At 34.7% G+C, this 20,224-nt stretch overlaps 1 protein-coding gene across 1 annotated transcript in view; it reads left to right on the forward strand.

Annotated features, from left to right (window-relative positions):
• Sycp2 (synaptonemal complex protein 2) overlaps nucleotides 1–20,224 on the forward strand; it is a 58,048-nt gene that overhangs the window by 13,877 nt on the left and 23,947 nt on the right. Inside the window, exons 12-24 of the mRNA XM_060382744.1 lie at nucleotides 517–612; nucleotides 2,867–2,927; nucleotides 8,243–8,391; nucleotides 9,481–9,555; nucleotides 9,952–10,098; nucleotides 10,958–11,057; nucleotides 11,774–11,922; nucleotides 13,067–13,136; nucleotides 13,566–13,623; nucleotides 14,133–14,263; nucleotides 14,393–14,796; nucleotides 18,729–18,856; nucleotides 19,586–19,622. Coding sequence (XP_060238727.1) covers nucleotides 517–612; nucleotides 2,867–2,927; nucleotides 8,243–8,391; nucleotides 9,481–9,555; nucleotides 9,952–10,098; nucleotides 10,958–11,057; nucleotides 11,774–11,922; nucleotides 13,067–13,136; nucleotides 13,566–13,623; nucleotides 14,133–14,263; nucleotides 14,393–14,796; nucleotides 18,729–18,856; nucleotides 19,586–19,622 — 1,605 coding nt within the window. The remainder of the gene's footprint in view (nucleotides 1–516; nucleotides 613–2,866; nucleotides 2,928–8,242; nucleotides 8,392–9,480; nucleotides 9,556–9,951; nucleotides 10,099–10,957; nucleotides 11,058–11,773; nucleotides 11,923–13,066; nucleotides 13,137–13,565; nucleotides 13,624–14,132; nucleotides 14,264–14,392; nucleotides 14,797–18,728; nucleotides 18,857–19,585; nucleotides 19,623–20,224) is intronic.

Raw genomic sequence — 20,224 nt, forward strand, 5'->3', positions numbered from 1 at the left:
ATTAAATGGACTGTAGAATAGAGAATGATTTAAAACAGTAAAAGCACTAGACTTAGCTGATGGTACAGCTAGTCCTGTAAATTACAGTGACACCAGGAAAAATATGAACCAGCCCTTCTTAGCAAGAATAGAAAACCACAAGGCTGTAGTTTTTTTTTCCATTCTCTTCTCCTGTTAAAAGCATTACTAATATTCATAAGTATATTTAAACTATTAGTCTCTATTAATACTTAAAATGGTTTTTTATTTCTAGATTTAATTTCTATGTAAAGCATTTCCTTGTTCTAAATTATCTAAATGTTAACATTGCTGCTGTCTTCATCTACTATACTTTATCTCTAGAAAGTATTCAGGGAATGTTCTACTTCATATAAGTGTTGGATTCTAGAATAAAAAAAACTCAAATAATATTTCAGTCATGACTATAACCTGATATTTTTCTGTGTTTTATAAGCATAAGCATGAATTATATTTTAAATATTATATTAGATATATTAGTTTTAAATATTATATTAGCTGCAGATACCGTCAGATGAAAAACTTGAGGAATTCTGGATCGATTTTAATCTTGGGAGCCAGACTCTGTCATTCTATATTGCTGGAGATGATGAGGTAAGCTCTTATCTATTTGTTACAAATGTGAAGAATGTTCTTTAATATACTTTCAGAATGCATGTTTGTACTTTTCTTAGCCATTTTTTATATCAACTTTTACCTTTTAATTCTAAGATTGTATAAGCTACCAAGATAATTAAAATGAAACTTACTTGATTTTTTATAACAAAATGAGTGCTAAATTTTAATACTAAATTTTGCATAAATCTTTCAGAAATAAATAGTAGTAAAATTTAATTTTTGGTCATATGAACAAAATGAATCAACATTAGAAAAGACAGCATGGAGGCTGCTCAGTGGTACAGTGCTAAGCAGGCAAGAGGCCCTTGGTGACTCAAGCACTCCATGAGAACTAAGACTGGTAGGTGACAGCAAATCATGTTACTCAGGCTTGAAATCTGGGAAGAAGTGAAGGAATCGCTACTTACAATAGCATGTAGAAGTGAATTTTAGTTTTATATTGTATCATAGCCATGTGTAGACCTTACAAGGTAGAATATTTCTGTTGTCCTATTTGTTACCTGAGGAAAGAGATTGAATTTATTGTATTCTAGCTATCAGTTCATATTTGGTTACAGTGGCACATATCTGCTCAAATTGTGTAGTCACTACCAAATTCTGACAAAGTTGATCAGCACTTATTAATCTGGTTGTGGCTGCTGGTATTATAAGGAGACTCTTTTTAATCTAGGTTTTTTGTTTTGTTTTGTTTTGTTTTGTTTACAATCCTACTTCTTTCCCACATAGAATTTTTATTAGTGAATGTTAGTCAATACATCTTAGAGTTTTCACATACTTTTTATTATAGAGTACCTTTGTAGAATGCTTATTTTCAGAAACTATTAGAATGCTGTAATCTCTTTCTTGGTACAGTTTGGTGTACCATATCTAGACCAGAAAATAAGCAATCATACTGTAGTATACATAATAGGTAATATATAAATCCATATTTAATTGTGTTTTAAATTTAACTGATGAGGATGCTCAAAGATCGTCCCAGAATTATATTTTGAATTCTTTGTCCTTCCTATCTGTATAGTAATTTGTTCTTCCTATACTCTGCGCTCTCCCTAGAAACTACTCTTTGCATAGTGGCAGCTTAAACCCTCTCTTTGTCTCTTTACTGTAGCATATAAGACTTTTTATGGCCTTGGCACCTGGATATTCCTCTGAGATATCAAAGCATTCTTGATGTTCGAGCCGCCACATTTCAAATCAAAAACAGGGTTTTGGCCATTGGGATCCTTCTTGCAGATCTTTGAAACCTAGTTTTTGGGATAGTTTAACTGGCAACTTAACACAAGTTAGAATCACCTGAAAAGAGTTTTGCTGAGGAATTGTCTAAATTATGTTGGCCTGTGGATGTCTGGGGATGTGGGCCAGTGCCTTATTAATTGATGTGTGGCACCATTCTGCAGTGGTGGGTATGGGTTGCAGGTTGTGGTAAGTGAGTACAGAGCAAGCAAGGATCCATGTGTTGATTCTATGCCTAATCTTGACCATGGATTTCATGCTTCAGGTTCTTGCCTTGACTGCCCCATAGTCCTGAACTGTAACCTAGAATTTTAGGTCAAATGAACCCTTCCTCCCCTAAGTTGTTTATTGTTGGGATATTTTGTCATAGCAACAGAAATGCAACTAGGGAAGACAGTGCATCCAGTTCTGATGAGACCTGATAGGCTAGGGTCAGATGGAAGGGGAGGAGGACCTCCCCTATCAGCGGACTTGGGGAGGGGCATGACAAGAGAAGAGGATGGGATTGGGAGGGATGAGGGAGAGGGCTACAGCTGGGATACAAAAATGAATAAATTGTAATTAATAAAATTAATTAATTAAAAAAGAAATGCAACTAGGACAGCTCTTTCCCATTTAGGTTTTGGTAAAAATGCTATATGTTTATAAATGGGTTCTCTGGTCAGGAAGTATAAAATAGCCTCACCACCACATTATGTGTCACAGTGTAAAATGTTTTCCTTAGGTTACTTAGAATCATTTTGTTTTCCTATCTCATAAAAGATCAGGGATGTATTTTTTTCTTATTTATGCCTGGTACGTAGGGCTTGTTAATTTTAGAATGAATAAATGGAATATTAAAGGAACAGAAAGTTGCATGTTTAGTGATGGAAGGAACAAGAGCTAGAAGAAAGGCCACTATAAAGCCACTTGCAGCTTAACTAAAACTTGATATTGAAAGAAGTTTTAAGTAAGGAATAACCTTACAATTCACCTCTTTTTTTTCTCTAAATTTCAGGATCATCAATGGGAAGCAGTCACTGTCCCTGAAGAAAAAGTTCAGATGTACAACGTTGAAGGTACTAAACCTGAAGCTCATGTTTTGTAATTCTGCTTTTGGTCCTGCCATAGAGAATAGAACCGCAGCCTCTCTGAGATAGGACACTACTAAAACAAAACATCTGTACATGCATCTGTAAGTTCAGCACATTCCCCACCCCACCCCAGTTTTCTTCATCTAGAAGCCACAGTATTTGGTCTGACCAGTCTCACATCAATGTTTTCAAGGTTCTTACATTTCTATCCCATTTGTTTTATTAAATTCAAACACCTCATTCTTCCATTCCTGTAACAGGAGTTACATAGCACTGCTGGACAAAAGTATAAAATCCAATATACAGGTAAAAAGGCCATATTAAGTTAAGGCATATTTTAGTCATTTAAGTGGACATATATCTCACCATGGTTTTAATTTGCATATTTTAATGAGCAGTGGTGAGTACATTTCATGCATGAGTTCTCTGTTGTCCGTGTGCTCTCCTCTGTAAAGCAGAGTACTCACACAGGCTGGGTGAACACTTCTTTCTTCATCTTTTGCTGACCTGTCTTTTTAATTTTGGAGTTATTGTGTATCCTAGAATTCCAATCCTTTGATAGATAGATTTTTTTTGTGAACATATTCTTAATCTGTATTTTTTTATTTTGGTGGGGAGCAAAGAAATGCCCTTATATATGAAGTCTAGTTGATTAGTTGATTTTTGTTTTGTTTTTTTCTCTGTATGGTTGTTGCTTTGCATGACCTAAGAAATCTTGGTCTATTCTTCATCACAAAGGTTCTCTGCTTTGGCTTTAGCTGTGTATGTTAATATGGTGAACAAAACAAATTAATTTGAGGAGTTGACAGAAATTGTAGGTGATTGTGTGATTTTATAGTGATTCTATGATTGTGGAAATGGCTTTATTTTCTCAGAGTTTCTTTGTTTCCATAGTCATATGCTCTACCATTGAATATTACTCCTCTGTGGTTCCTCTGTTAAAGCCACCTGGCTCTGTAGGAGTGGACTTGTCTCCTGCTGCTGTAATGTATTTCTTTGACTTTCTTACATGCTGTGTGCCAGTACCACAGTCTTCTTGGCATTTTATGTTCATGGGTAACATAATTTATTTTCTGACATTTTGGGAGTTTTCAGAAACGCAGCCTCTGGAATATTCATATACATTTTTAAAGGTTTTATCAATCATTCCAGAAAACTTCCTGAAGTTGCAGCTATAGATCAGTGTGATATAAAAATTTAGTTCATAGAGATGCACTTCTTTATTTGGGTACTTGACTTCTTTAAACAACATGTTTTTCAATATGTCTTATAAATCTTTTAATGAATTTATTTCCAAATACTCACTTTTGCCATTTATGATGATGAACATAATCTTCTTTTCAGATACTTTTCTACTGGTATATTAAAATAGTTTTTTTAATACTTTCCTTTTATTCTGCATTCTTGCCAAGTAATTTAATTCTGGTCATTGTCTAGACTTCTGAGGGTATTCATTCAGCCAATCATGTTGTTTTTAAATAATGATAGCTTTGTTATTCTCTTTCTTTCTTCTTTTCCTCCCCACCTTCCTCAAAGCATTCTCCATGTTTGAGCCACCAGGTCTTTGTGCTTCCCCAGGAAGAACTTCCCTGATAGAAGCATCTCCCTAGCTGTTCAGCATTCCCAGTGGTAGCTATGTTAGTCTTTATAACTGTCATCAGGATTGTAGTTTTTTCTTATACTATTACATAATAATTCATAAAAATGTGACTTTTCAGCCAAGAGTGGCTGTAAATTTCAGCTTTTCACACATTTATCTCTAAGTATCTTTTCATCTTTTTCTATTTTTAACCCTTTCTGTGCATGAAACAGGCATGTCTCTCCTGGTGTCTGGGTTTGTCATTCATGTCTCCAGATATTTACTCCATCAATTCATTTATTTTCCCAGTATCTCTTTACTTAGAATATAAATGAGATAACCAAAAGTCAGCTTAGGTACATCCTATGGCTTCTTCTTGAAGGAATAGATATTGCATTTTCTTTCCTTTCTCATTAATTTCTGTTCTTCTTACATCCTGTTCTACATTTCTAAAGTTTTTACTGAATAGGAATGTAACTCCTCTAAGTACTCTTTGTGTATGTATCCTTACATTGACTTCTCCACATTTGACACTGGTGAATACAATTTATTTAAGTATGTGAGATATCACCTTACACCCATCAGAATGGCCAAGATGAAAAACTCAAGCGACAACACATGCTGGAGAGGTTGTGGAGAAAGGGGAACCCTCCTCCACTGCTGGTGGGAACGTAAACTGGTACAACCACTCTGGAAAGCTATCTGGTGCTTTCTAAGACAATTAGGAATAGTGCTTCCTCAAGACCCAGCTATATCACTGCTAGGTATATACCCAAAGTTCGTTCAAGTACACAAAAGGGATACTTGCTCAACCATGTTTATAGCAGCTTTATTTGTAATAGCCAGAACCTGGAAACAACCCAGATGTCCATCAACGGAGGAATGGGTACAGAAATTGTGGTATTTTTACACAATGGAATACTACTCAGCAATCAAAAAGGAGGAAATCATGAAATTTGCAGGCAAATGGTGGGATCTAGAAAAGATCATTCTGAGTGAAATATCCCAGAAGGAGAAAGACAAACATAGGATATACTCACTTATATAGACCTCTAAGATATGATAAACATAATGAAATCTATACACCTAAAAAAGATTATCAATTGAGCGGACATGGGGTAAGATGATCAATCCTCGTTTAGAAAGACAGATGGGATGTGCATTGAACGTATGACAGGAGTCTACTGAGCGCATCTGAAAGACTCTAACTAGCAGTGTTTTCAAAGCAAAGACTCATGACCAAACCTTTGGCAGAGTACAGGGAATCATAAGAAAGAAGGGGAGTTAGTCTGATGGGGAAAGGATAGGAGCTCCACAAGGACCAAATATATCTGGGCACAGGGTCTTTTCTGAGACTGACATTCAACCAAGGACCATGTATGGATATAACCTAGAACCTCCACTTAGATGTAGCCTGTGGTAGCTCAGTAAGCAATTGGTTTCCCAAAGTGAGGGGAACAAGGACTATTTCTAACAGGAACTCAATGACTGGCTCTTTAGTCTCCCCGCCCCCAAAGGGAGGAGCAGTCCTGTTAGGCCACAGAGGAGGGCTTTGCAGCCAGTCCTGAAGATACCTGATAAAACAGGATCAGATGAATGGGGAGGAGGTACCCCCCCCCTTCAGTGGACTTGGAAAGGGGCAGGGTGGAGATGAGGGAGGGAGGGAGGGACTGGGAGGGAATGAGGGATCAGGACAAGGCTGGGATACAGAGTTAATAAAATGTAACTGATAAAAAAAAGTATGTTTTTTAATTTCTTAGCTGAGCTCCAGATGTACAGAGAGCACTACCATTCTCATATTCTTATGCTAAGGAGTGCCTCCTTTATTTCCTGACAAGTGGTGTATGATGAAAACTGCTTGGCTAACTCTAAGTACAGAAGCTAATCTTTGTTTTAAAACTTGAAAATCTCTTCTTTGGGGAATATTATTGCGTGTTTAATAGTAGCAGGGTTTGGTTGGGGGCATGTGTGAGAGCCATGGTGCACATGGAAGACAAGAGGACAGCTTTTGGGAGTTGGTTCTTGCTACTCTGTGAGTACTGAGGCTTTTGAGTTTCAGAGTCATCAGCTTTTGGCAGCAAGCCATCATTACCAGCTGGTTTATCTTACAAGCCCTAAAAGTCATTCTTGGCTGTTTTCTCCCCACTAACTTACAGATTTCCTCCTTTTATTCTACTTGTTATATATTTTGTATTTGTCCTCTCTCTCTGTTCCCTTGAGTACCATGACATGGGGAGTAATGTGAAAACTAATATTTAGTTTTCTATATGGCTTAAAAGTCATTTAAAATGATTTTGCAGATAAAGCATGTTATTATATTCATCAAGTAATAGCATCTTGATGTGTTATTAAAACCTAGTAGTATATTGATATATAAGCAACAAACCAAACAAGATTTTTAGTCTAATTTTAAAAAGTAAAATTATAATATACTCCAGGACATCAGAGCAAATGCCAGAAATCTCAACAAGGTAACTGATAAAGTAAAACATACATCAATGTATTTTGTTCAACTATATAGATGATCAAAACTCATAATAGATGAATCTTTAAAGAATTATCCAAAGTTATAGTTCTAATGCTGTTGGTTTACAGTGGAAGAAAATACTTCATTTAATAGATACTCAGTAAACTACAGAAAAAATGCAGATCAAAAATATGAAACAATTATTAGTAAAGTCCCATAAAGATTATTAATGTATAGCTATTTTTTATCAGAACACAAAATAATATCTTCCACAACCACATGAGTTTTTACCTCTGAAATGTGAAAATTTAAGATTGGGCTCAATGATTTGTTAAATTCTTAGTTGTATTATTGTAGTGAGAAACAGAATGGCAAGCACTTTCATTAGTGACTGTTTCTTAGTACCACCATAGGCTATTACTATGGCAAATATCACATATGTAAAAAAGGAAATAATTTTCTGTTTGGGCAAGCCTTGTAAGAATTTTAAAAATCTATTCTTCATAAAAATATTTATCCCTAAGGGCAGATTACAGTTGCTTGCCTCATTGTGGAGATAAAATTCCCTACTTTGTGTGGTCTGTTTTCCTTGAGCCCAAAAGTATAGTCTATGGGACAGGCTTGGAGGTTGCCTCAGCAGAGGTGGGAAGAGCACAGTGGCTCGTGGTGCTAGGATTTACTCTGTAATACAGGCAAGCTGATTAGTTACTAGGTGGTTTTCTATATATCTTTGGGATATTGAATATGAGCACCTCATATACACTGGAAATAGAGTATTTCTTTATTGGATTGAAAGTTCCTTGAGGATAAGGACTGCATGCTTCTCCCTTATAAAACCCTGGAATTTTTATCAAAATGTTAATAAAAGTCAATATTTTGATTTTTGTGTGTGTGTGTGTGTGTATGTTTATAGCCAGAAATGACTAATTATGAATTCAAGTTATTTTGTTATTACTAAAGCAGCTTTTTCAGGTATGTTCATGGAATATTTTAAGAATTTTTTTAGGGCCTGGAAAGCATAGAAATCGCAATGGCTAGGCCATTATTGTATAACAGAAATGAGGACAATGAAACCTAAATATAAGCTGACTGATTTGTTTTTATAGGTAGTAACAGAGCTGAGTAAGCAACACCCAGTTTTTTTTTTAAATTGAGTTTTGATTCAGTTTGCTGTATATCTTATTTCTAGTGTAAATTACAGACTAGTATTGTGGAGATTAATATATTATCATTAATGTTTTTTTCTATATACAGTGAGAGACTCAAAGAAGCTACTGACTGTAACTCTGAAAAATATAGTGAAAATTAGTAAAAAAGAAGGGAAGGAATTACTTTTATATTTTGATGAATCTTTAGAAATCACCAGTGTAACTAAAAAAGTTTTTGGTGGACATAAGTACAAGGTAAGCTTTTAAAACTTCCTTCAACAAATAGTATTATCATGGTTTTGCAAACTCAGTTTGGGGCTGTAAGTTTAGTTGCATTTTTTATTATCAAATTCCTAAAATGGCATGAATTTTAGCTCTTTAAAATTACACTGTGAAGAGCTGGCAAGATGGCTCAGTGGGTACAGGCAATTTGTCACCAGTCCTGAAGACCAGAGTTTGATCTCTGGGATCCACCTTTGTTGGAAGGACAAAATTGATGTCACAAGTTGTCTCTGACTGCTACATGTGGACTATGGCATATGTGCATGAACACACAACAAATAATGTAATTTTAAACTGTACTGTGGAGTACCTAGTGGCTCATTAGGTTGTATCCTTTGAGATGCCTTTATAAAATGAAAAAGTCAGGTGACAGAATTGGCTGGCATAGCTACTTAGGTCATTTGATGAGTTATTGTCATGTATTTTTAAAGACTGAAATAAAACAATTTGAAAATATTAAATATTTTGAGAATTATAGAAATGATAGAAGTAAACAGTTGGCCTAGGAGAAAAAAATTACATAAACTGGAGTCTATTCATTAAGAGTTATAGTGCAAAGCATGATTATGGAGGTGAGGCTTAAAATAACCTCTGGAGGGAATAGTATTAATGGGAGGCTATACCAACCAAGTACTGTTTAACTGAGACTATACGTGACAATTTATGGAACATTTTAGGGGAATTACTGTCGTAATAAGTTTGGATAATGTAAAAGATTTATATCAGGCCCGGCTTAGTGGTTTGCACCTTTAATACCAGCATTCATTCAGAAGGCAGAGAGCAGGTGGATCTCTAAGTTTAAGACACGTCCAGGCTACAGAGCAAGACCCTGTCTCAAAAATATGTCAAAGATATCACATACTCATTTGCTTGTATACACAGAAAAATGAAAAACGTGACAGTGGGTAGTACTAAGTAATTGAAGTATTCTTAAGTTAGACTGTATGCATTTCATATTATATATATTTTGGGGATAAATGACAGTTGTAGAAGAAAATGGGTAGGAAGCAAATACATTAAATAGAAAGAATATGGCATCATTTTGAATTAATTGAATTTTAGGAATTTACCAGAAAACAAGGTATTTCAGTTGCCAAAACATCTATTCATATACTTTTTGATGCAAGTGGATCACAGGTATGTTTCTGACTTACTTGATTTTTATTCAACACTAAATAACAATATGGTGGTAAAGCTAATTTTAGAGGGTGATTATGTGAAAGCAAATGGTCTCAACAGAAATGGTTCTGTAATAAAGTATTTTAGTTAATGATAGTTTCATTGTAGAAGTAAAGAATTACTGAAAATTACAATTTGAGTAATTTTTAAAATGAGAATGGCAGAATTTGTTTGCAAAATTGGCTGTTTTGTTGAATCATTTTGTGAAACAGAAAATGCCTAGTAAGCAAAGATAGTATAACTATAAGAGGAGCAGAAGCTTTGCAAAAAAAAAAAAAAAAAGTGACTTTTGAGAAATCTATTTTTTTTTAGTTTTTTTTTAAAGTAGAATTTTCTACATTCTAAATCCAATAGATTCTAGTGCCAGAAAGTCAACCATCTCCAGTTAAAGAAGACCTTGTTTATCTAAAAGAGAAATCTAACCACCAAAAGAGACTTACAAATTCTCTAAAACAGGACAACAGCAGCAGCCAGAGTGACAGGAAAAGCAGTCAGGATGAGGTAAATATGAGTGATTTACTCTGTTAAACTACCTCTCTGCTGAAGAAAACAGAGCTAAAGCATCTAGAATTGTTACAGTATTTCCTTGACCAATATAACATTTCAGTTTGTCTTCCATCTTTTACAGATGCAAAGAAAAGCAAGTATTTTAGCAAGTCATATTTATTATGCTGTGCACCTATAAATTCAAATTAGAGATACCTAATATTAGCTACTTTTTTCATTTGTGCTTTTTTCTATCATATCTTTATTTTGGCTCTAACATAAAATGCAGCTTAAAATGTCATAGGTTTTAAGGTTCTTTCTTCTTCATACATTGAGTCACATTATTTATGTGGTACTTTCTGAAACTTATGGCCCTTGTATCCCTGGTTCTACTTAAAAGTTTTGTTACTTTTAGGAATCACTTCGGGATGATGTGGGGTAAACCAAACCTTTTATTAGAATCAGTGGCTCGAAATTCCTATAATTATTTTATTTTAAATGACAACAAATGAGGGAAATGTTAAATGCCTATACATACACATGTCATCTTCATGAAATACTGGAAACCACAAGTCATTGGTTAGCTAAATATTTTTAAAATATTTTCAGCTAGTATATAAAGGCACTATGTTGTATAAGACCATGGTGATTTATAAATATTTCAAACAGCATTTTGTCTATTTGCTCATTACTAGCCATGAAGATGAAACCATTTAAGTTAGCCTCAAACAGAGGAATTTGTGGGGTATTGTATTTATCTAAAAATACTTAACTTTTTGCATGTAGTCAAGGCAAAATATTGTGAATAAAATTGTAGGTTATTTAATGCTTAAACAGAGTGTGTATTTATTGTGGCTGTTTCTCATGGTTTAAGATCACTACACCAAGCAGAAAGAAAATGTCTGAAGCATCAATGATTGTTTCCAGTACAGACAGATACACTGTGCGAAGTCCAATACTCTTAATCAATACATGTAAGTGTTAGATTTTTTACAAGATTTATAGCAAGTATTTTAAGGGAGTAATCTTTAATTCTGGGAAATTCTAGATACAATTTTTTAAAATAAGAATTACAGTATCTTCTAACCAGAAGAAAGGTATTGACTTAAATATTTTAAAAAATATTAATATTCTGTTTTAGTAATTATCATAATGTAAGCAGGAGGTATCCTAACATAGTGATTAGAAACAGTGTTGGGATCATTAGGCTTCTTGGATTTAGTTCTTTACTGCCAGATTTGTATTTGACACACAGCATTCTCTGACTAAATTCAGAATCAGTTTATTTTCCAATCCATGGAACCAAAATACCTTCTTAGTTTTTTTTTAAAGGATTACATAAAAATCATTCATTCGACAGATAAAGATGTGAAATACTGACATAGTAACTGGCACATTCTAGTACTAGTTGCTAGTACGAGTAATGACCTTCCAGTTTAAAAAATCCAATTGCCTGCTGGGTAACAGCCCTGTGCACAACAGACTTCTCAAATTAGTAGTTTCAGATTTGAATCATTCTTTGTATTCTTCCTGATGACTATTTTCTCCTCTTGTTAAATGCCATAGTGTACACTTACTCATTTAAGTCAGAAACCTGGGAACTGTCCTGAGAACTTCCATCTCCAACCTTCCTCGTCTAAAAGTACCTCTGTAACAACAGGGAAAATAGCTGCTGTCTTTGTTCTTTTAGCAACACCGCAAAAATGTAGGACACCACTACAAGCAGTAAATTCTGCTGAAAAAGCTGTTTCTAAAATATCAGAAAGTGGAATGGATTATGCAGTGTCACTCAAGTCTATACAATCTGATGGAAGAAATAGATGGAATAATAGAGCCAAAGTAAGGATACTTTATGTTAAAATAAATTTTAACAAGTTATTTTAGAAATCCTGAGCTGCCTTCTTTTCCAAATACTATTTCTATTTATTTAGAAAATGATGGGTTTTTCTAAATAGCAGTTATCCTTGAAAAGGTCCTTCTGGCACATGACCAGTACATTGTACTTACATTAAAACTCTGAAGTATCTATTTTACTGTACCTGAAATGTACACATTGCTAGGAGAAAGGAGCTTTCTGTTATTCTTTACTATACAAACCTATGTCTGCTGTGAAAAGATTAGTACAGAAATGTGAGATCACTGTGGAATGTGTCTTTAAGTATCTCTAGCAATATTAGAAAGATTAATAAGATTGATATACTCTTAGAGTACAAGCATCTTCAGATACACACATAGGGTGCAGTAGGTACCTAATGAATTAATAAGCCTAACCCCCAAAATGAAAGCTAATTTAAATAGTGTGGGCAGAAAGATAAGTGGCTAAGAGTTGAATACATTACAAAATGTAGCCAGATTAGCCGTTTACCTTATCTACTTAAGTGTTTAATAAAGTCAATATTTTTCTGATTTTTGTGGCATGGTCCTCAGTATTGTATAATGACTCGTATCCCAGAGAGGAGAGTTAAGGTAAGATAAAATATCTACAGCTAGGTAATATACTTTGCTGGTAGTGATGGCAGATTTTTTTTTTTTTAATGTGTCATTAGGATGAATCTATGGCTATAGAAAGAAAGATTCAAGAAAAAATTACCTGGGAAATAGCCAAAATTTTTAAATTATTTAATACTTCATAAACTTCAACTCTTTTAACTTTCATAAAAGAGAATAGGGTATGACATCAGCAGCAACAGGAGACATGTATGTGGAGATTCTAGAAATCACCGTACCCTTAAGTGTATTAGCTCCGAGATGAGATTAGAAAGCTTGTAGAATCTTCTGCCTGCCTCCTTGTCTGCTGTGAAAGTTATGTTCTTGAGTTTTAAGGTAGGCAATGATCTAAGAATATGTGTATAACTTTTTTGAAATACATATACCATCTAATTTTCATACTAAAGCAAAATTACATTTTCAGACCTTAATGGTTTGAAATTAAATTTATGTAATTCTTTAATTTATGTTTATATATGTTTTCTCTTTTTGATAGCATAATAAAACTACAAAAACTATAGAAAACAAAGAAAATGAGAACAGTGAAGCCCCAGACCAAAATTTTAGTAAGTGCTTTTGTGGATTAATTACAGTCATTGTGAATACACCTGCAGAAGTATGTATGTATACACATATACAAACATTTAAGTGTGTGCCTGGGTTGCATGTGTGTCTGCATGCTTATGTGTATCTGCAAGTGGGTGGGGGAGAAGAGATCAACTGATCACTTTTTAGTATTTTTAGCCACAGTGTCTTTCATTAATTGAAAGTAGTAAGTTCTTAATAACTGGACTGACATAATATAAAAAAAAATATTGATTTGATGAGCCTATTTTAAACCACATAACCTGTGCTTCCAGGAAATTTGTGTCTGAGAGGGAGGGCACAGGGCCAATGTTATCATCCCCAAATGTCCACTTTTATAGGAAAATACTCTCACTTCAGTCTTCCAACTGTATGAAAAAGTAAACATGCGATGGTTTTGTTTTGTTTAGATGAAGTTGAGGACACTCTTTCTGATGCATTTGCAGTGGGAAAAGTAGATAAGCCTGTGTGAGTATGACAGAAGCCATCAGACCACTTATCATGTATTCATATTATTTTGGGTGAATAAAATTATATTTAACAGAATTGAAAGAAAGGCTTTTATATAATTAGAATGCAATTTCAGACATAGCTTTAATACAGGTGATGGTTATGATGGACAATAAAGAATAGGTTGTTTTTCTTTCCATATGAAGCAATCATTAGATCTTTAAAATGCTAGAGTAGACCACTACGGATGATGTCAGTAGTAGACCACCAAGGTAGATTTACCTTGGTTTAAATTTAGAGTAAGATAGGATATGCAAAGATGTATTTAGGTATATAGCAGTGTGATAACAGTAATGGTACTTTTCTAGTATTTTTAACCTGATGAATCTTATAATGCTCACATGCTGTATGCAAGCTTTTCCACACTTAACTGCTATCACGTTCTCAAAAAACATTGAGTATTATATAAAAACATCATGTCATGTACTAATGTTCGATAATATATTGAATAAGTAACTTTTTTCTAGATTACCTGGAATTTCAGACATGTCAAAAAATAAACCACATTCCAAATGGGCATGTTGGACACCTGTAACAACTATCAAACTCTGCAATAACCAGAGAGCCCGTGAATTACCAGAAGACACTTTTACCAGAGGTGAAGATAATATTTCCTGTTAATGCAATAGTGTTCAGGAAACACACTTTTCCTAAGTATCTAACAAGTAATTTTGTTTATAACAAAATTTAAGTGTTAGCAATATATTCATTCTCATTTTTCCACTAGATACTGGTATCAACAATAAATGCAATAAACAAAAATCAGCATCTGATGATGAATCTGAAGAAACACAAAGGATAAAACGCAGTAAAAATGTAATCAAGTGTAACAAGTCAGAACAAGCAGAAGTTTGTGAAAGAAATATTCAGGAAGAAAATCATCCTAAATATTCACAAAAGAAAAATACTGAAAACGTAAACCAGAATGATTGGCATATTGAATCTGAAACTACTTATAAATCAGTACTCCTAAATAAGACAACTGAAGAATCACTCATCTATAAGAAGACGTGTGTATTGTCAAAAGATGTGAATACTACTATCTGTGATAAAAGCATGAGGAGTCATACAAAATCAAGGAAAGAGCTGATGTCTGAACTTAATTCATGTGAGCTAAAAGAAATACCAATGGTGAGTATTGAATGTATTGAATTCTTACACAGAGGCTTGATTGATTGCTGTAGAGTTGACATGGATAAATGTTTATTTTTTTTCTTTAGTTGTGCATAGATGCCTCCTTAAGCTTCCCTTTCTCCTCCCTAACACAGCTCCATATAACCAGGCATTTCAGTATATATGAACTGTTCTGGTCTTTATAATACTTCTTTTCTATGAGTGGCTATTGCATGTACTGTCACTTTGTAAGTAAGACCTACAATTATCCTAGTTGGCCTTCGATTGCTTTGATTTACACCATGACCAAAAGGAACTTGAGGAAGAAAGAGTTTGTTTCAGTTTACAGATTGCAGTGTAGGGAAGTCAGCTTGTTTTCCATGGCTCAATCAGCCTGCTTTCTTACATAGACCCAGGACCACCTGCCCAGGGCTGACATCATCCGTAGTGGTCTAATCCCCTTTATGTCAGTCATTAATCAAGAAATTGCCCATACAGGCAGTCTGATGGAGGCAACCCCATCAATTAAGATTCCTTCTTCCCTGTTAACTATATCTTTTTCAAGTTGATAACTAAGCAGCACAAATGGTAAAAAAATAAGTTGTGTTGTTTTTGGCATTGGCTTCATCTTTATGTAGAAGAATGGCTAAGGCTGTTTCATAGAACTTGGCATATGGTAGACATTTTTTTCCTGGAGTACAGAAACCTAACTGAGCATCTGTTAAGGTTTATATGTAGTGTAGGGACCCCAAAGGCTGTGTCTTGAAGGCTTGGTTCCAGCTAGGGAATCCAGCCTTTGAGAGTTGATTGGCTCATGAAGACAGCAACTTCACCAATGGATTATTAGGCCATTAATGGTGTCCATACTGAATGGACTATTAGAGGGCTTGGTTGGTGGGAGCAGATCACCGGAGGCATGTTTTTGAATTGTATATTTTATCCTGGCCTCTTCCTTCTGTTTGTCTGGCATGCTCTGTAGTTGCTACAAAATAAAAGTAAACTTCTCTGCCTCACTGTAGTCACCATAATTTTCAACTTAACCTCATGACTAAAGTGACAAAGACAAGACACTCTGGACTACAATCTCTGAAACCATGAGGAGAAAAACCCCATAACTTTTATTCTTTTAAGTTCTCTCAAGTGTTTATCATAATGTTAAAAACCCAGCATTGCAACCTTTTCTAAGTTATGTTTCTTTAAATGCAACTTACTATTATTTTTCCCTAATAGTGCTTTTTCCTGTATCATTACACAACATTTCCTGTTCTTTCTGTGGCTGATCAGTTTCCTGTAGTCATCTGACTTTATAGATAAGCACAGAACAATAGCACCTCTATAGCTCAAATACCAAAGGAAAAGATTTGGTTTTGCTTCATAGTTTGAAAGATTCCATCTGTGGCCTCTGGCAGGGAGCACATGGCAGAAAAAAGCTGCTCACCATATAGTGACAAGAAATAGAAAAAAGGGGAGGGCAAGGAGGAAGAAGGGCCTTTAGGATAATTTATACTAATCAAAGCATTATCCTTGGGTAATTATTTTTTCCATAAAGGCATCTCTTACACCCTAACCCATTCAACTGTGAATTTATCAGTAAAGCAACTCATTGATGAGATTGCACTGTCGGATCCATTGATGTCTCTCAGTAGTTCCCCTAGCTGGGGCAAAGATTTCAAAACATGAGCCGTTCAGTGTAGAGCAGGTGGGCCTTGCAACACAGGGAGGGGTAGGAGGGAGCTGGCCCAGAGCAAGAGTGAGTTTGAAACCTGTCCAAACTTGGAAAATCTCATCTTGAGACCTACAGGAGTAGGCCAGCTTTCTCTGTGCTCTGTGCCTGCTTGTCCTGGTGATGTATTCTTACAACCTTTACCTCTGCTACCTTTAAGGCAGTCACATAGCCTGGTGACAAGGTTTCAGGTTAAACTTCCTCTCTCCTTATAAGGACATGTTCAGCAAACACTGGAATTCCTCTTCATGCACATTAAATATTCCAAGCACCTTGGCTGCAGCCAATGATGTACCCTCACCCTGACAACCCATACCCACCTCCCAAGCTTTATATGGTCCTGCAATAAAGAAAGCTGTTTGACTGAAAACTGTCTTCAAAAGGCTATTTCTCCCACATTCAAGATGACTGAGATCCTGCCTGCACCCACACTCCCCAGCTAAGGATCCCTTCATCCAGTCCAGCCTAATGTGCCATGTGCCTGGATGCACCAAGGGGAAAAGCAGAGCTAGGACACTATCTCTCTATTGTTTTCTTTTAATCTTCCTGATTATTATTTTTTTAATCTTCCTGATTATTATTATTTTAATCTTCCAAAGATTACTTGGTATAATTATGATGTGTGATTTTGTTTTCAAATTGATGTAAAATTAGGTTCATTTCTTTCAGTTGTCTTCAGTTTGGGGGTTCTGGTTTACTTTTTCCAGAGACAGTTTCCAATGAAACAGTTCTCTATATTGGGGGAAACAAGGGCTATATGAACCTTGGGGAGTTGTGTGTGCTGGGACATGCAGTCTCAGAACAGGGATGGAGCAGTTCTACTCCTGCCAATCTCAACAAGATTTTCAGGGTTTGGACAAGTCTCAGCCTCACTCTTACTTCTAGGCTGGCTCCCCCCAGTCACATGGCTCACCTGCGTCACATTTCAGGAGGACAGTTCATTTGCACACTATAGTGTGTGTGTGTGTGTGTGTGTGTGTGTGTGTGTGTTTTATCTAGGTATGTAAATCCCCTTCTATTCTTAGTTTGCTGAGTTAGTATTTTATTATCAGTTTATCAGTTGTGCATCTGTTGGTTTGTTGGTAGGACTTTCTCCTTCAAGCTATCTGGTTAGAGATGACAGACATTGACTTTTAATGTTGACACAGCCTTGCATACCAGGAGTAAGTACTACTTGTTTCTAGGGTGCAGTTCTTTTCATTTATTAGATTTGATTTGTTATCTGTGTTCATGAGGGCTACTGGTTAGTTTTCCTATTTTATGATATTTTTGTTTGTGCCTTCTAGGGTATAATACGGAGAACCTGATATAATTTCTTCATTAATTGAACTCACTAGTAAACCCATCTGCAGGTGGTGCCTTTTGTAATGGAAAGTTAAACACTGATTGAATCCATAAATACATTAAGATTAGTATTTAATTTAGACATTTCTAGGTAACCCCATTATATTTTGGGTTCATGGGAAGTTTAACCCAGCTTGCCTATATTTATGGTTTATACCAGTATTCATGGTGAGAGCTTACCTAAGGTCACAAATCTGCCTCAAGCCTGTCTCCTAGTGAGGCATTTTAGAAGTTCTAAAACAACTTAACTTACAAATTGTTTGACTCAAATCAGAAATTCCATAATCAGGAATTACTTTATCTGAACAGCAGCACATCTTCAATAAGATTCCATAGGAAGTTTGTTCAAACGGGGTGGACAAATAACCCAGAAAGTGACAGTTCACACAATGCCAGATTTTAGAGAGATGCATTTCTGGGGTGCATCACAGTACAGATCTTGCAAAATATCAGATCACCTCCTAAAAAGTCCACATGCCTAATTAGCTCCTTTAACAGAATGGCTCTCGACAGAATGATGGCCTCTTCATTACTGGCATTAGCAATTTATATTTTTGTTTGTTTGTTTTATTCCTAAGTTAACTTTGCTGGAAGGTTGCCAGTTTTAATGATTTTTTTTTTAAGAACTGTGTTTTTTCCTCTGAAGTACTTTAAATACCTGTATAAAAGCTTAAAAAAAAAAAAAACAAAAAAACACATGTACCAAGCACTTAGCATATCTCTTTATGTGGAATGGTTTTGATTGCTGCATATAGTCCAGACTTACTAATTTCTGACTTTCTTCTTTAGATCACCATAGAAGCAGATTTTCTAAACTTTCTCCTTTCTCTTGAAAGTTATGAAAGTTAATTGATAGTTTTAAAATAACTTATAATTGTTTCAGAGAGAAAATTCAGAAGAGAAAGGACTTACTGGTGCAGCAGAATCCTTGATAAGCCAAATCAGTAAGAGGTACAACCCAAGTGATAGCATGATATCAACAAGAAAAATAAAGGAACCCCGGAATGGCAGGTAGAGTCAGAAATTGAAATATGAGTATTTTTAACAAATACAACTAAATTGGCTTACATAGTATGGGAAAGGCTTTAGGGACACATTTGAATAATACAACTTCTGGTACAAAATAATTACTAATTTCTTTTATTACTACTAGTGGCTATTTAAATTATATGATATAAAACATTCTAGAATGTGGTTATACTATATAAAGTACCAAAGTGTAAAACAATACAGTGTGGCATTCAAAGAGAAATCTGTAAGATGTAAATCTTAGTATTTTATTTATACACCTAGTAATGACCAAAGCTAGATGTGCTAAAAAATGCTTTGTTATTGAAATGCAAGGTGTCAGTGAGCTAAAATGTGTATTAACTAATATTTCTTGTTTGCAATATTTTTGAAAGATGATTCTTATCATAAACATCCATGTGAGAGTGTTCATTCACATTAAAATTCACTCTGGCCATATAGAGTAAGAAAAAAGTACTTTCCTGGATTAACTATACCTTTTACAGTGTTTAGCACTTGCTCCTATATTATTGATGCCACTTAGATTTTTAACTGTGATAGTCACAATTTATTGTGAGATTGTAAAACTATCAGACTGACATACATATTTTATTTTGTGTTTGTGTTGGTGCCCATTTTTTAGCATAGTTAATAGTATATAAGATAGTGTTTCTGAAAAATATTTTACTGATATTAAGTTGTTCTTTAAATTTGTCACTATCTTTGTTGTAGTGGGTTTTCAAAGAAACCTGACTTGGAGTTCAATGAGGTGGGTGCTTCTTAACTTCACCAGTCTCTACATAGTCAGACTCAGTATTTGATTGTAAGCACTAAAATACTAGGTAAAAAAAAATGGAATTAGACTTAAGGTTATAGAATACTGCTAAATGGATTATAACAATTGACAAATTTAGTCACAAGTTACTTAAATAACTCTTTAGTTTTCTTTTTTTTTTTTAATAAAAATAAAAAACCCACATGGTACACTACCATAATTCCAGTTGCTCAGAAAGCTAAGGCAGATATTTACAAGTTCATGGTCTTTCTAGGTAACTTTCAATAAGATCCTTTCTTTAAAAAAAAAGATAACTAAGGATAATATTACCTCAGTGGTGTCTGGTACTTTGCCTATTAACCATACCTGAGGTACTAGGTGCAACCACCATACCATGAAGATTGTTTCAAACAGAGATACAGTATTTTCACTTTTGGGTCAATGATTTAGTATGAAATCAGTCTATTATAATCTCTTTTCTATGTTTTTTGTTCTGTTTTGCTAGCTGATTCCATCTGTCCTCACAGTCTTGATTTTGTTAAAATATGTGTTGTTTACTAGGCTTAAAATACAGATCCTCTGTGATTTACCATTTA

Source organism: Meriones unguiculatus, chromosome 4, assembly GCF_030254825.1.
Source record: "Meriones unguiculatus strain TT.TT164.6M chromosome 4, Bangor_MerUng_6.1, whole genome shotgun sequence".
Classification (NCBI taxonomy): domain Eukaryota; kingdom Metazoa; phylum Chordata; class Mammalia; order Rodentia; family Muridae; genus Meriones; species Meriones unguiculatus.